The sequence below is a fragment of the Cygnus olor genome, chromosome 3, assembly GCF_009769625.2.
Source record: "Cygnus olor isolate bCygOlo1 chromosome 3, bCygOlo1.pri.v2, whole genome shotgun sequence".
Classification (NCBI taxonomy): Eukaryota; Metazoa; Chordata; class Aves; order Anseriformes; family Anatidae; genus Cygnus; species Cygnus olor.
The window spans coordinates 61,413,546-61,431,105 of NC_049171.1; the positions used below are offsets into that span (position 1 = coordinate 61,413,546).

Genomic DNA, 17,560 nt, shown 5'->3' on the forward strand with positions numbered 1-17,560 from the left:
GGATAATTTTAAGTACAGTGAGGGTCTCTGAAGGAAGCTCACATATCTATCACTATGAAATTTACCTACTTCCAGTTTCTCAGCGGCAGATCTATTTTTGTTAATTAAAGCCAACATACTTGCTGATGAACCTGATGGTTTAAATGTGCTTTTTTATAACAGCTGCTCTCTTCTTATTTTTAATATGTTTCTTTTACCCCCTGAGGATTAATATTCTCTTTTAATAACCCTTAGTTTAGAAACAGTAAATCTTAAAGGAGACAGTGTCCAAGGAAGACAGTCTGACTGTGCTAACCAAGGAAGAAATATTGAGACAAGAGGTTGGTCAGTTATCTGAATGGAATATAACTACAATATGTATATTCTACAAAAATATATGCTATTGCATGCCAGCAGTTGTGTAACAAAGGAAAAAAATTTAGTACTTTTGTTGAAGAAACACAACAATGGCTTCGCTGATAAATTATACTAAATTATGTAAGTACAGCAAAAATATAACTGAATAAGAAGCACACACCCACCTTGTGTAGATTTTATCCATGAAAAAAGATTTTCCAAAGTTTTTGAAAAGAAAAAGAAGCAAAAGTTTGAGCTTTAAAATAGAACTGATAAAGGATATTATGTTCCTTCAAAATACCTCCAAAAATATGAATCGGTTCAGTAGTCTGGAACTCAAACAGAATCAAGACACAAAATCAATAATTTTAACAGGAGTTAGTGTCCTTTTAGTCTTATAAATCTTTTAACTACCATTTAGTCTCTACAAAGTCAATTATGAAAAGTTCACTTTAAAGGTACTTTGAAAGAATTTGGTAATTAATGCCTAGACTTACACTTCAAAAGTTTCAAGAAGCATTTTCTGTATCTGGCAATAATTTTCCTAAACAAGATAAAAGGGAAAAGAATGAGCTGTGGGCTGACACATGAAGAGAAATTTATGAAATGTCAGGCATATAAAGCAGGATAAAAAATACATGTATGTGAAAACCTGCTTGGTTTTAGTCTTGAACCCTGTCAGTTTTCAAATTCTAGAGGTTTGTCATTAAAACTTTAAGAGAACCGTCAAGTCTTCAAGGCTGAATCAAATCCCTAAAGGAACTGTTGTTCGCATCAGTTCTTTTCAAAAACCTTTGCACAATTGTCAAGACATTTCACCTGAAGTTAGCTGACCTTGTATATTGAGTAACTTACTCTAATTGTGATTTTATAATGTTATTAATAAATTATGTTGAAGAACATTTTTTTATATTTTATAACCATTTTTATATTTACAAAATGAAGGGATTTATTATAAAATCTCAATGTCTAAATGAACAAATAAAAAAAATAAAGTTATTCTTTATTAATACTCATTAAACTATACATAAGACTGTACATAGCAATACAGTCTCAATGCCAAACTGGTCAGCATCATGAATACTAATGCCTGAGAAAGAGAAAAAAAAAAATTTGAATTACTAATATTGAGGACAATACTGTTCAGGAAAACAACAACTGTATTTTCTCACTTAGGGTTGTAATAATAAGGTCTTGCATCTTAAAGCAACTCTTTAACCACAAGTTGCTGACTCAAATCACGCCAATGACTGAGGATAATCTGAATGTCAAATTTTCACTTATTTCTCTCATGCCAGAGGGATTATAACGCCTATTTTGACCACTGGAAAGCTTGATGAAGGCTTAGTTTTTTTCTATTTTTCTTTCAGACAAACAGTGGCAGTCTTAAGTATTGGAACAGAATCTGCAAACTTTTCAAGTTTCACACAAGCATGCAAAAACAATGCTCTGAAGAATCACACACGTAATTCATGGATTTAGATTAACCCAAAAGGTAATACAGATGTAGCTGAAGCAAGTGTCACTGTGAAAAACATATTATCAGGTTACCTGGGGATCTGTTCTCTGAAAACTATCGTAGGAATCAAGATCATGAATGTCTCCACGACACGTAGAACCACTAGTAAACAGATTTCAGATAAAGCAGAAGTGAAATCTGGTTGAAGGCCTTACTAGCGCTGTTACTAAACAGTTATTTGACTTACCCCAAGAGTTCAGATCAGAAAGGCAAAGTCTAACCTTTTTAACAAGATACCTTTGTCAATTAGGTTTTTGCAAGAGCCACGTATATAATTATTTTAGTAGGACTAAAGAACAATGCAATCAGTTCCTGAAAAGAGGAATAGACTGAGGGCAACGGATACTGTTGCACATTCTCAGCTGTGCTTTTCCTCCATACTCTGTAGCTAAAAAGACAAACGTGACAAGCTACACATAAGTTGCTCATCACAGGTAATAACTATCAAGACAGGTTTCGTATCTTATGGGAACTTGTCAGCAAAAGTGATATTCTTACAGTTCAGGTAATGTTACTTATTAGTCTCCTTGCAATGGGAAGCTCGGATGCAAAATATAAATCTCTTAGAGTCTCCTAGGGAAAAATCGTTAGAGTGCTTTTACTCAGCCACATTGCACTTTCCCTTCTAGCCCTATTTACGCAAAACATTTGGGGAAAAAAAATAAATCTTGTTTCGGTTTTATCAATTGAAAAATTAGATATACTATAGGTCTTTCACAGGTTTTCTACTGAGGAAAATAATTTTTATTCCAGAGACCTCCCAGCAACTCCTGGATGAGAAATCCCACCCAAAATCTCCTCAGGAATGATAGAATACGTTTTTCCAGACTTCTTTAGATACGAGAGATCACATGCTGTATTGGTCTGTTGGAACATCCTCCTGAGTCTCCTCACCCACCACCTCCTATTGCTAGGAGTTGTATTGCCACTGAGCAGTTCATCCAGGGACCAAACGTAGAGAAGTTTATTTGTAGGTAAGCAGGGCACAGATAACCTTACAGAACATTAAGTTGCTTCCAAGTTGTTGATACAGATGTTCTGGTCAAAGAAAGTAAGCGATAAAGCTAAGTCTCATTCATTCTGAAAGGGAGAAAAATCTCCTCTGCAAGGGGTGCTTGCATTTTCATTACTGAACATCACTGTAAATTTTGCAACTTCTTGATATCGAAAACTGTCAGATGTTAGTAGATATCTCCCCCAGACTCCTCAAGGTATGCCAGGGTTCATTGCCTCATCAAATTTACACCTGGAACTACATAAAACAAAGAATCTGTTCTCTTAACGTACATAAGTGGTACATAGCTGGGGAACAAAAAATCCAACACAAGGCCATGACTTTCCCCCACACCTCTAAGGAAGCATACCAACTATACAGACTAGTTTGTAGTAGCACAATTCACTTTGACACAAAAATCAGAGATACTACCCAATAACCTGGAGGGCCAAACAGCTCATTACAATTTATAGATGTTTCTGAAGTCTGACACTAGATACCTGGCTTAAGTGACACCAAGAGAAATTGCGGAGAGAATTTCTTTCTAAAGTCATGGGAATCCACTTTCAAATCCAAAATCCGTGCTGTGAACTGCAGTCTGGAGAGAACAGAAGATATACACACAGAGTCCAAAATAATAGTTCTTCCCAAAGAAAAGAAACCGCCAATCACATAAAGCAATTGACATAGAAAAGACGACTACACTGTCCAGAGCTTTCCAGATTAACAAAGTCTCTCACAGCAGGAATTCCACCTTCACATTCGTCAGTCTCAAGAGAACAGTCACAAATGCAGGGAGGCCCTGGCTCTGTGAGGGCTGACATAGCAGAAGAGGGAGCTTGCTCCACCTCTTCATACGCTGAAAAAAGGGAGCTCTTTCACAAGCTTTACTCTCAACAGGACCCACTTGCCCTCATATCCTCTTTTGCAGGTGCCCATGGACTTCCTTCACAGTTGTTCCCTGCTGCCCTAGTATTTCAAAGACCAGAGCAGCAGACAAAAGACAACTGAAAGCTTTGACAGAGGAGGTTAAGATTACTAAGCAGAGGGCCAAGCTGGCTATTCTGTGTGGATTTCACAGCAGTTCTGAAGTTCAGGTAGAGAATGTAGAAAATGCATATTTTAGAAGCAGAGAGAAAGGTAAGGTCAGGCTGTTATGGACTGTGAAAGGAATGAGAGAATGTCAAAAGTTTAAAAATCACCAAATTCAAGAAAAAATATCTAGGAGACATGATTTAAGAAACAAAGTAGTTGTTGCGGTTAAACACCCAGCCTCCCAGCTGAAAACAGGGCAATAGTTAAGTCATGAGCTCCAATTTTAGTCAAAAGGTAACTTATGAAATTAAAACAAAAGTATGGTATTTGAACAGTTACGTCTAATAATTGTGCAAATAAGACTTGGCAGTAACAGGGAATCCAGATGTCATTCTGCTCTGTAAGAAGGTAGGAAAATAGAAGGTGCACAGTACATACAAGGGACACAATCCATAGTTCAATTGATAAGATTTTGGTGTTTTTTTTTTTTTTTTTTTTTTTTTACACATTTGGATCATTAGACAAAGGATTAAGTGAAGGCAGCTACCGTAAGCAGTGGATCATAACAAATTTGTAAACAAGAGACTCCAAGTCCTCTAACAGGAAAAAAGTAAGCTCTTTAATTTATCTAAAATAAATTAAGAAGTTTTATAACACAGTCAGCTCTTAAGATACAAGAGACTCCAGAACACAAAATGTCACTACCACACACACCTATGATACAAAGGAAATTTTATTTTATAAACTCTGTGAATGAAACAGACTTTATACAGAGAAGCCAGAGAGACAATACAATTAATGTTTATTTACACATGGAATCTAGACTATGTGCTAGCAGATCTCTCTACAAGGTCTTTTTTGTCTCAAAAGAAAAATTCCTCCATATTATAGGCATTTAACAGACAGCACGTAGCATACTTACAGCAAGACAAAGTTTCACAAACATGAAAGTTTCTCTACTGACTCAAGACAAATTAGAACACTGCTTGCACGTGAAATAAGGAGTTACATTAGTAGACTGCAAAGAAAACTGAGGAAACTTTATCACAGTATTAGCTACCATTAGTTATATACAGCCAGCTATACACAACACACTCCAGAAGTTTACACTTCTTCAGTATTTACAGTGAAGTACAGAGACAGTGCTCACCTAAGCTGCCACACAAATAATTACTTTTCTTTCACAAACATTTCTTTCCTGCGTTTCTCAGTTTCCCAGGTTTCAGACACAGTGCTCCATAGTAACAAACCCCCCCTTTTTTTTGGTTGTGTGAATGTGATGCTTTGTGAGAAGCACAAGTTTGGCTGCTGGGAAACTAAAGAGAAGGAAGAGGCAGTTTCACAAGCCCTACAACCCAAACGTTAACAGCATAGGACAGATACATTCTAGAACATATTACAGCAGTTTCACAGAGTGGGCCTGCCACTTACACACACTACGAAGTTTCCTCAGAAGTCTCCATCAGTTAAATTTGAGCTCTCACTTTCCACGTTGATACTTGTTTAACTTCATCAGTTCTTATGAGGCTAGAATTTGCATTTGACTTCAGGCTGCAACGTCCAACCTGGCCAGGAGGGATGGAATTAGATAAAATTATATCCAAGACAACTGAAGGAGAAGCTGTTTAAAGGTACTTTGGGAGAATTTATGCATTTCACTTAACCTAGGATGAATAAGATAATAAGCCCGTGAAATTGCTTTACATGCGTTTATTCTTCAGAACACTCAAGGATAAACAATTAAAATAAGCATGATCATGCAATCAAGCCCCTGTTTCAACCAGAAAAGCCGATCTTCCTTCATCTGCTCCTGAACATGCTGGCCTTAATCCTTCTTTCAGGCTTTATAATTTAGCTGTTAGATTCTGGAACAAAAGATGATTCATAAACAAGCTCTTCCAGGATCTAACTTCAATCTTCATATCTAGAATCAGGTATGTTAGCTATACAATGCAATGGTCTGTAGCATCCAAAACGTAAGCCTAGCTGTTTTGTTTGTTTGCTTTTTACAAGTTTCCAATTTTTCCTTAAAAAAAAGTCACAGGGAAATTTATATAGGCTGTACAAGAGAGGATGACTCATTACAGTGTATAAAATAAATGCTACATTTTCCTTGCAAAAATCTCTGTGCCAGCTTAAGTTTTTCAAAGAATTGTTATAGCAGGAAAAAGAAACACACATCTTAGTTTTCTTTAAATTTTCAGTCATGCAACTAGCCATGAGTATAGCTGCAGCCTTCAAAGAATGTCTGGATTTCCATCACATGTTTTCCAATACTATTTTCCTCCATTAGGCTAAAAAAAAACAACAAAAAAAACAGTGCCAAATAAGATTCTTTATCTCGCTCATTTCACAGATGAAAAGATATAATTGCTAAGCAGAGAGAGATGGTTTAAATTACTTCCACCTATTTCTATCTGTCTCATCTAAGCAGCTCTGAGGTTTACAGATGTCTCTAGTGAATAACCACCAGTACTGCTGGACTGCAGAAGTTAAAGTAGCTTGCAGACTGCTCTACAGAAACCAGCATCTTGTTCATAGCAAAGAACTGTATTTTTCAGGGGCTCTGCAACAATGTTCAGAATCTTTATTCAGAATAAAGATGCAGATCATGTGGAAATGATGCTTGCACAAGAGGGAAGACACTAAACCTAATGCTTTGTTTTCTGAACACACAGCACGTGCTAGGCTGACCTCTGTTACCTTCCTGGCATCTTTGTTTGTAAAATTAGTCGGCAATTTAATAGTCGGTATTACTAACTGCACATACCGTTTCTACATGCAAATGCCTGCTAGTTACTATCAAGCAAACGTCCACAGTTCAACCAACGATGAGCTGAGTTTTTAAAGTCAGTCTAGCTTTTTTCCTCTTGGTGCATCTAGAAAAGCACTTACCGGCCTAAATCCATTCATAATAATAAATAGTTGGGATTCTCTGCCTTGATTATACTTGGAAAAAAAAAAAAAAAAACAACTAAGCTGATAGCTTAAAATCATTGTAGAAAAGTTGTAGACTCAAAAACCTTGCTACTATCCATGAAAATTGCAGTCATTCCAAGAATATAAAAACATGTTCTTATGTAAAAACATACCAGTGGGATCTCTGGACTAGAAAACGGGGAGCTATCAAAAGATCTATTTTCTTTGTCCAGTGAATCATCATCATCTTCAAATTTATGTGCAAATTTCTGTTTCAGTGCATGAGTTAGTATAGCAACTGGATCCCAATCTGAACTTAGCCTTTTTTTGGGTTTAGAAAGAGGAGTGCCTCCAGGTGACCTACAAAGGAAGAAAATTTATTATCTCCCACCCTTAATCTTGTGCTTAGTGATCTAAAATCCCATGAGACAACTTTTGTATACATCTTCATCCTATAAATCCTTGATCGCACAAATAACGCTGCTTACGTTGTTTTATAGCAATTAACCAGACAGGGCTAACAGGGCTAACAACAGTACACCTAACAACTTGTCAGCCAGATTCTTAGTTCAAAAATAAAACTTGATGCTGTTCCTTAAAGAAGAGTGACAATAAATCAACAAATAGTGCTAAAGTAATGCAAAAGAAAAAAAAAAGTACAGTTTGCATAGCAGGTTTCATTCATAAGCTATATTAAGACATATTAGTTGGAGATTCCTACTAACGTATTTCATAACCTTTTACAACATAATTTGACTTAAATTTCATTAATTTTCAGTTCAGAACAGTAAGCCTTCCTGTGGTATTAGAAGGAAGAAAAAGAGTTACAAAATTTCTCAGAGTAATTATATTAAAAAAAAATATATATACACCACTTCATTTAAGTCAAATATTCATCCAGGGGACCAGAAAGTCCCATTCATTTACAGAACACATTTAACTTGAGTTTCATCATCAAAAAAAAAAATTATCAAATTTAGCACAAAGGCTTCAAAGAGTTTTTCTCTCCAAGCAAGCAACTGAACATACAAATACAAAACGTTTATAGACAAGAATTAGAAAAAGTACTTTGTACTTCGCAGCCTATCAATACTTCCAGGGGTCTTATAAAAAGGATGAAGAAGGACTCTTTCCTCAACTGAATAATGACAGGACAAGGGGGAATGTTTTTAAACTAAAGAGGGGAGATTTAGATTAGAGGGTAGAAGGAAATTCTTCACTCAGAGGGTGGTGAGGCACTGGCACAGGTTGCCCAGAGAGGTTGTAGATGCCCCATCCCTGCAGGTGTTCAAGACCAGGTTAGACTCAAGGCTGAGCAACCTGATCTAGCGGGTGGCGTCCCTGCCCATGGCAGGGGGTTGGAACTACATGATCTTTGAGCTCCTTTCCAACCCAGGCCATTCTACGATTCTAATCTAATTTATGAAAAAGTGTTCTCAACAAAATCAAAAGACTGCAAAACCCACAAAATCAAAACAGCACCTAGCACCCCAAAGCCTATCAAAGATAGAAATTAGCGACTAGGCCAAGAAAATAATCATAAAAAACATCCTAAGTACTGAGATATTTGAAACAAATCTAGATATACGCACACTTGTGCTAGCAGAAAGTGCGATTTCCAGACCAACGAGTTGCTGCTAATGCACAATGACAGCAGTAAGCTCAAGTCTGGCAGTGAAGTTCTACCTTCAGTATTCAGGTAGATGTCTAAATCCCATAGCGTTTCATATGCACACCTATCATTTCCTACTCAGCTTGCCCCTGCTCAACATGATGGCGGTTAAAACTGTTGTTACAAACATTTCGCTCTCTTCTTTCACCGTACATGGAAGGAAACATCAAGAAATAGTTTTACCTTAGTGCAGTTTGTATTTGCTTTACTTACTGTGTAGATATATCATCAAAAGCATGAAGGTATGCTCCAGAATTGTATATAGATAATTTGTCCAAGCCTTGTGCTAAGTATTTTCAGGGATAAAACTCACACTTAAGGAAGTGCTGAAATAAGAGCGCAATCATTTTTGGTGACATTCTTCCCACGTTAAGAGCCTTTATTATTCAGTAGAGATTCAATTTTTCTTGCATACTTTTCCAGCTCCAGAAGTTCAGAAAAGACATCTGACAACTTGTATCACATCTAGCACAGCAGACCAACACTGACACGAAGAGGTATTACAGTCTTTACTAAAGCATTTTGGTAAGGTCAACTGTTCTTAAAATCAAGATGGCATACCATAAAAAATATCTCAATCCAATTGGACTATTTAAATTCATGACACACTTTCAGTAAGATACAGCACATATTTGCTTTAACACCTTGAAGGTAGTATCAGAATATTTTGGATATGTTAAGACACTTTTTCAGTGTCCTTTCACGGTGAATAAGAAAAGTGTATTTGTTCAGATCAGTTTCCTGTGATTGTGTAGGTAACTTAAGTGATTTGCAGATAGACCCAGTCTCAACAAAAAAAGGGACACAAAAGTCACACACACACACAAATGCAAACAACCTGAGATTTGTATACTAGTGCAGGAGACCAGTTTTAAATGCTGCGATGCTCAGCATTTTTCAAACGCATCTGAAAGCCATGTCACATTCCAAACCGTGAACTTAAACATTGCCAACTTCAGTCTGTCAGCAGTAGCTGCATGTTAAATGATTTGTTTCATCTTGGTTTTCTCTGCTTATACTCAAACGCTGTAACGGTTACACAGCCTTAGATAGCTCAGACACAAGTTGAATTCCAACCTACCTCTCAGTAGCACGCAACTGAACTTTGTTTAGGTCTTTCAAAACATCCATCATACTAGGAATGTTCTTTGTCCTCTGGTGACCAGCACTATCAGCTGTAGACGAAGCACTGTTTCTTGCAGCACGCCGTTGTTTTATGAGTTCAATTGCTGAATTACTAGCACCAACAGCAGATGGTGCACCAGAAGGGAGCGGAGGCGGCGAAGGAATTACAAAGTGATTGTGAGAGACGGACAATGGCGTAGAAGTCATGGCTGGCACTGGGTAAGATCCATCTGGAAGGCTGAATGTTTTAAAGGCTTCTGGATGCAGTCGAAAGAAAAACAGGGATTTTATTTTCAATAGTCTGTAGTACCTTAGCAATTAACAATACCAAGCAACGTCTTGTATGACTGTTTTAAGTCAAGATAAGGCGGCCCTCTGAAAGCACTTTCTTACACACCTCACACATTATACCACGGAAGAAAACAATTACATTTAAAACCAAACCCAATTTTGATTTCAAAGCCACAGACTCAGAACACATGAAATAATGGATTTGAGGTGGTCTGGGCTGCTCTGATGCATCTTTGATCTATGCACTAGATAAATCAGAAACCCGCAACAGAAAGCAGCTTGCAACTACACATAGTTCATTCTCAATGGTCTGAAGGTTAGAATAACCCAGATAAAGCAACAGCAAAGAAAACCACAAAGCACATAAATCAGACTATAAAACTGCATACAGAGTGCAATGGAGAAGAGACAAAAAGTGACAGCAGAACAACAAAGTTGAAGCACAGAGGCCCCTGAACCTTCTCATATCAGTTCAAATGTTTCAACAGCCGCAGTGGGGTTATTATACAAGACAATTGCGACCTCAAAACTTAAGGGAAAAAAAAAAAAAATCACAAGATTGAAGTTCATATTGTAGACCAACTACCTTAGATACTCCAGTGGTGGTTAGACATCTATTTGCTGCATTTAAATTTAAAGCATTTAAAATTAAGCATTGCAATTTAAATTGCAATTTAAATCCTGAGCTTGAATTCCTTATATTTTTATCCAGTATTTTGATAACTTGTCAGAAATGTTACACAAGTCTAAGGTGTTGTTTTTTCTAAAAAAACAAAAACAGTAATTGGTGGTTTATTAATAGCGTTGTTACTAAGTTCCTTCACAAACATGGAAAAGAATATAAAGATCACTTAGGATCAACTGCATTCAAAGTCAGCAAGCTGGCCATAAAAAGAAGAGTGAAAGCAGAGGGGGGAAACAAAGGGCACAAACGGTGAAAAAAATTACATTCAGTAAATTTTGTTGGCGTAACTTCAGTTGAAGAAGTTAGAAATGTTTTATATCAGTATCAGAGACATGGTTAGATTTGAACAAGACCTCTGAGGCAGAAAAGGAAAATTGGTGTGCTTCAAACCAGAAAGGCTTACGTGATGGAATGTTTCCCAGTGTATGTGCTGCAACAATCGTGGCAATCTGAGCACGAAGAAAAGTCAGCTCATCTTCAAGCGCAGAAATTTTCTGAAGTGCTGCTCGATCAACAAGACTGTCTTTTTGTATACTGTTTTTTGGAACACTTGGTATGGAATCTATAGATGGATGTAAGTCACGATAAGCTGTACTTTTTTCTTTTCTCCATAATTCAGTCCTAGAAAGGAACAAAAGACGTAGTTTAAACGGTTCAGCCAGCAAAAGAAATCTCAAGATTTCTTCAGTGTCTGTCCAAGCAAGTTATCATCGTTCAGCAAGACATACAATTTGCAAGCTATTTAAGAAAACGCTTAGCTATTCATAATGTTAAGAAAATGTTTTAAGTCTTCCTCAGTTCAAGTAGGATAAACCCTGAACGGTCATAATCAAAATAGATAACTTACTCAGGGATAAATTAGACATTGCAAGGTCATGGTACGGGATTGAGCTGTTACAGTTCAATTTGACTGGGGTGCCTCTCCCTCCTCTCTACATAAAACAGTAAGTATAAAAGGCAGGGAAGAGTCAGATAATAATGATCTCTTAACTAGACTTCACGCATTCTAGTCATTTATCAAACTCTGCAAGTGACAAAGAAGTTGTAATCTTTCAGAAAACACATTGGAGAATAATCATGAATTTTAATACTGACAGAGTAAGAACCTTATCTTCTATAAGCTACATATTGAACACAGATAGCGTTAAAGAATCACGCTTACAAGTCTCAGGTTTCAATTTTAAAGTTTGTTTCAAGTCTGTGCCTGCAGAAATACCTTTAATACAGAATGAGCGTAAACTCAAACTATCAGAAAGAGACTATGAAAGGAAGAAATTAAATTCACTTTATTTATTCCAAATCCACTAACCTTTGACTAAACAAAACCAGACCTTTTTTTTTTTTTTTTTTGCTACGCTCAGCATCATCCTTTTACTTCAAACCACATCTGCACGTTTTCTGATTTGAAAAAAAAAAATCTCACTGGCTCAGAAGGAAGAGATATAGATTACAACACTTGTCCTTGAAAAACATCCCACTGAGTCAGAAGAGGAGGAGGAAGAAAGAATGGAAACAACAGAAAAATGAAGTTCCGTGGATCTGTGAGTTAGACTTGCTGTAAGCAGCACCAAGCAGGATAAAACAGGCCAGAGTTCCTTTTAACAATACACTTACACTTTTAAGATCTTGCAGCTGCTACAAAAACTTTGATAATTTGATAGTAACAGCTGAGGAATCCTAAAATGAAACACAACTATATCACAACTTCTCTAACAAATTCAGATGACACACTTTTTATTAATGTCTCGTAATTTCATTACCAGCAGGCAGTACACAAAGATCACGGACAAACACATGCCAGTATGAAGTACAATTATATTATCCAACATAGACGCGAACACAGAAGTATCCAAATTTTTATCTTGCTTTTAGCTCTCCAACTAATCCTCTGATTTTGAACATATCCTGTAGAAGAACGGTAAAACTAATTTCTATTTTTCCCCTAGAGGAATGGAAAGGGGCAGAGGAGAAGACTTCTATACCTGGTATACTACATACGTGCAAAGTTAAATACAAGTTAAAATACCAGTAACGCATCTGACACGCTATTGGGAAGAGGAAAGACAATACTCAGCATCAGAAATCTTTCAGATGAGAATATTCTGCACTATAAGAACTTCCAGGTGAGCAGGAACTCCCTAAAAACAAAGTTTGCAGGGCTGGTTTAACTAGAACCCTGAAAGGGCTGAGGGAGGGGAAGAGAAAAGAACAGATGACACAAGTTACTGCTATTACCCCTTTCTGTGCATGTACTTTTACTTACCTGAATCTAGCAAATGCTTGCCCCTCGTCACGTGCCACCCATAGGACATCAGCAAGTGATGGAGCTACAGGAGCCGGAGCTGTGCTTTGCTCATCATAATCCAATGGACACGGGTCTTGAACAAGCTGACAACAAGTAAACAAATATACATGTCTAGAGCAATTAGATTTAGTACACATTAAAAATCTTGCCTTAGCAAAAAAAGCTTTAAAGTGCTGTGAGCAAGCTGAAAACAGTGAGCATAAGGTAAGCAAAACATTAGCTATATTTGCTTAAAAAAAAAAAAAAAAACACACAGGAAAGCTGTCACTACGTTAAGGAACTAGGAAATTTAAATAGTTTAAGGATACATATAGCAGTAAATCGCTTACTTGAAAATAAGGTCTTGGGTAGGGCTCTAGGGAAAGAATTGTCCCAAGTCTCCGGACAACACTTCGTGTAGACCCGTATTGCTTTTTTTGCCAAACAGATATGATCTAGAAATCAGAATAGCTTTTAATCCAAGGAGCAAAACAGAAGCCCTGGGTTTTTACACGAGAGGTTATTAGATAACTTAATGCTGCACGCAATTAAGCATAACGCAGTTTGGTTAAGGTATCTTTCTAACATTCTTCTCAAGCTGAGAGTCAGGGTAAGAGTAACGCCCGTTTTAGCGGCCCGCTTCCAAAACGCCCCCAAGACACAGCCCGTACCCCGCATACTTTAGCGGCACGAGGGCCAAGGACGAACGGAGCCCGACGCACCTTGAGCCCGCAGCTCCTCAGGGCGGCGCGCAGCTGCTGGAGGTGCCCGCGGGAGGCGGCGGCCGAAGGCAGGCAGCGCTGCAGGGCACGGCCCACGCCGACCGCGCGGCTCCCCAGGAGCGAGGCCTGCGGACAGAGCGCGGGACGACCACCGCAGCCGTTAGCACCGCGGCTAACGGCTGCCCGGAGCCGTTAGGCGCGGCGCACCCGCCCCCCCCCTTCGCCCCCCGGCGCCCCTCACCTGGTCGGGCGGCCAGCCCAGGTGCGCCAGCAGCCGCCGCAGGAGGCGCAGCAGCAGCGACATGGCCGCACGCCTGCCGGCACGCTCCGGGCACCCGCTCTAGGGGTGGCAGCGCCAATCAGCAGCCGGGGGCGGGGCGGGAAGCACCGAGCGCCAATAGGGAGAAGGCGGCGCGCGGAGCAGAGCCAATCGGCGGGCGGGGGCGGGCCGTGCGCGCGGGGGGCGTCGGGACGGAGGCGCGTTTGAATGTCGCCGCGCAGGGAGCCGCCATGTCGGGCGCCGCCCGGCGGGCTCCGGGGGGAGCGGACCCCGGGGGCCCTCAGATTTCGGGTGCATGCGGCCGAACGCGGAGGGGGAAAGCGGCTTAGCCTAAACTCGGGGCACTAAGGGTAAGGCACTGAAGATAAGGGCTGGATGGAGCACCCCGGATAAGGGGAGAACAGATGAGGGGTGAAGCTCCAGCACAGGACCACACCTACGTTACCCTGAAGCATCGGATAAACTACACCACAGCTGAAAGTAGTGGACAAACGAAGAAGCAGAAGTCTGTATTTGCTTTCTCGTCAGATGGGTTAACCGATGGGTCAAGGTTAAAGAACTAAACCGTGTTTTAGGTTTGTATGCGGTTAATCTTCTGATTTGTTCATTCAAAGAACTAAAAAGATAATGTAAGAGCTTCAATACGCAAAGTATCCTCAAAATACGAACTACACGAAAGCGTCACATCAAAAGAAATTAGACTGTATTAAAAGCACATGTAACATGCAAAGCAGATTTGATTTCTTTTAATCTCACTTGCCAAGATTTCTGCTGTTTTCCTGAAGATCTACTTTTAGAGTACTGAGACTTCTACTCAGAAGAAAGGTGGATTTTTGTCCTCCAGCTATACGTTATCCAAAAGAGTTCATAATTCTGAATGAAGACCTAATTGTACTGCTCCCAGTAACCCCAAAGTTGTCAAGAAGTTAAGATAAACTTGATAATTATAGGACATCATCTTTATTCATGTTCTAGTAACAGTTCCCAAACAGAATCCTATCCTGCAACACTTTGTTGAAATGTAACTGTTACTGCTTTCTCAGGTAGTAGTTACCATTAATAACTTGTAAGGTGGATTGATCCTCTAAGACGGAACACAAAGGAGGAAATAGTGTTGGTAACAAAAGTTGCAATAACAACAGGAAGCCTTTAGAGGCTTATGGGGTTTTAAGTTTGAGAAAAGGATGGACTTCTTTAATCGGTATTTAAAGAAATCTGTACTACAATACTTAAGAAAATATACTTACCTAATTGCTCCAAGACCTCCTTATCAAAGAAGGAAAAGTGTCAACATGAAAAGATACAAGGAACCAAAAGCACTTTACCTCAAAGTTGGTTAAAGGCAGGCACCTCAAACATAAACTAATATGCCTTGGTTGTGCAGTCAACTGCATCATCACCAGTAACAAACCGCTTTGGAAATAGAGGTTCCAGCTGGGAACTTGAACTTGCTAACTCGAAGCATTTCTATGCAACTCCGAAGAGGACAGATGCGACCTGCAGGATCTATTTACAAAAGGACTTAGTAGAAGTACTGTTTTAAGAAATGAGAAGTGACATGGGGCTTAAGAGTTGATGCTGCAGCCTTTACTTCTGGAGGGAAATCAAAACTGTATAATGACAACTCTTCTGCATGCTCAGTAAATGCCAGCACAGCAAAGTTAAAGCAGGAAAACTTTAATCAAATGTAGGTCTAGACCAGCAGCCTAGCTATGGCATTCCCCACCCCCCGCCACTGAAAAAAACGTCTGATTTTCTCTGAACTGCAGGGGTAACCTTGAACTTCATAGCCACACCGTTAAGAGGTAAAGCAGATTCGGAAACTGTCTCAGTGCTGGAGAGAAAGTCAGAATTAGTCACTTAACTCAAAATGAATTTAAACATTTCATACAAGTAGAAAGCTTGATAGACTGACATTGTTGCCAGATTGTTTTGCTCCCTTTCTTGCTTCATCTGATTGAGCATACACAAAGTATATGTGAGCTTTGTTTAAAAAAAAAATCAAAAGTTTTACATTTCAAACATCTATTAAAAGATGTACTGTACATGTAAAAGCAAATCCTGCAGAAAGGGAGCCTGCCTAAAATATAAGGCAGGAATTACCCTTTAGTAACCGCCACTGAAGGGCAAATATTAATCCTATTTCCCTTTCTACATAGATGCTGACAAACTACTGCAACCTGAAATCCAATTTCTTCTAATACAGTTAGGAGAGCACTATTCTTCTGCCTTCTAGCATTTACTATGGATAGGTTAGATGGTTAACTACTAACAGTAAAGCTAGTAGGAAAGCACAGATAATAGTTATCTTTACCAAAGTGTTGTGGTTTTTTTTGTTTTTTTAAAAAAAAAGACTGACATTTTAAGGGACAAAATAAGAACAATACTACACACGACATTAAGGTTTACTTTCTCCATAGCAGTCTGAGAAAGAAAACAAGTAGTCTTACTTGATCAGAATGTCATTGCTCTGGTAATTCAAATATGCTACCATTATCCTTAATATTCTGTAAATTAAAGTGTATTTACCAGTGAAGTACGTTTATGTGGTTTTGTGTTTTCTGTTTTTGTGTTTCTTTTTATTATTATTTATTTTTTAATACTATAGACTAACTTCTGCGCTTTGGCTATAACATTAGGAGGAGCACAACTGTTCAGAAACGGTGTCAAAGAGCTTAGTTAAGACTCACTTCTCACAGCTTCAGCTAACCACATCACGTTATAACTTCACACTGACTTACACAGTATACAAAGTGGAATACTAAAGGAATGTACTTCCAGGGCATTGCAATGGAATACACACCTCATCGAAGTGTTTAGCATATTCCAAATATCTTTACTGAATCAGGTTTTAAAATAACTTGCTTTTTCAGAGGGGTTTGTGGTGGGTAGGTTTTTTTGTTTGTTTCCTCCAAGATTTCAGTTAAGTCAGTAATGTGATAGAAGACTTAGACTTACTCTTGCAAGATGACTTACCTGAAGAGGGAAGTCCAGATAAAGAAATTAAAGAGGCAGTTTAACAAATTGGAACAAAAATGGATACAAAAGCCGGACTGATACTGCCATCAGTTCCTCAACTAAAGTGTTGTGTTGATGATTAAGCTATCAACAAAAACACAAACTATAATCCCTGGTGACCCTCACAATGTGACACATACTTCATACTTTATAGACAGCACCTTTCTTTCTTTTGCAGTATGTTTGAACTCTAAGCTTACAAAACCTTAAACACTGTCCTAAGCTACCTTTAGCAAGAGAAGCATTTTTTTTGTTTTTTGTTTTTAATGACAAAACAAATCACTAGGTATCCATAATATGACTGATCTGTTCTGGTCACAAGTTACAGGAATTAAAATAGCTGTAGATAGTTCTGTACCAGCAGTAGAAATTTGGAAGAGAGTGAAAGAGCTCCAGTTCTCAGATCTGTCTGGAGTTTCTAGCACTAGTGACTTGGAAGTAGGTTTCTAAAACTCACGTTCCAGAAGAGAAATTATAAACTCGTATTCCTCAGGCTACTAACTAGAGAACAGTGACAACTTCACTCTCCAAGATAAAATTCTGGCTGCTCCCTCTAGCAAGAGAATCCAGGTTTATCATTCCATCACCCTGTGTAAATGTGATTCTTGTGAACTAGTGTATAATCAACGTTATGCATGACTATTTGTATTCACTCTATGACCGGATAACTATCATTAAAA

The 17,560-nt window shown here is 38.5% G+C and overlaps 1 protein-coding gene across 5 annotated transcripts; it reads right to left on the reverse strand.

Annotated features, from left to right (window-relative positions):
* Positions 1–4,601: 4,601 nt before the first annotated feature.
* MTFR2 (mitochondrial fission regulator 2) lies at positions 4,602–13,951 on the reverse strand. Of its 5 annotated transcripts, none has more exons than XM_040550961.1 (8): positions 13,824–13,951; positions 13,583–13,708; positions 13,211–13,315; positions 12,840–12,964; positions 10,980–11,197; positions 9,557–9,857; positions 6,977–7,163; positions 4,602–6,178 (listed from the first exon to the last, which is right to left on the reverse strand). In XM_040550961.1, the coding sequence occupies exons 1-8, from the start codon at positions 13,884–13,886 to the stop codon at positions 6,161–6,163; spliced, it is 1,143 nt and encodes a 380-aa protein (XP_040406895.1). In that variant the 5' UTR covers positions 13,887–13,951; the 3' UTR covers positions 4,602–6,160. The 5 variants fall into 5 exon arrangements, with proteins under 5 accessions (XP_040406895.1, XP_040406894.1, XP_040406891.1 ...); XM_040550960.1 differs by having other exon boundaries at positions 4,602–5,445; positions 13,532–13,708; XM_040550957.1 differs by having other exon boundaries at positions 4,602–5,449; positions 13,532–13,708.
* Between the last annotated feature and the right edge of the window lie 3,609 nt (positions 13,952–17,560).

What these genes read in the sequence shown, in the direction of transcription:
- MTFR2 (XM_040550957.1), bottom strand. Translation starts at nt 13,886, where the DNA reads ATGTCGCTGCTGCTGCGCCTCCTGCGGCGGCTGCTGGCGCACCTGGGC. An exon ending in ACCCAAGACCTTATTTTCAA is followed by an intron (nt 12,965 to 13,210) that starts GTAAGCGATTTA and finishes ACTTGTTGTCAG; the next exon opens with CTTGTTCAAGACCCGTGTCC. An exon ending in CAGTTGCGTGCTACTGAGAG is followed by an intron (nt 7,164 to 9,556) that starts GTAGGTTGGAAT and finishes CTTCCTTTGTAG; the next exon opens with GTCACCTGGAGGCACTCCTC.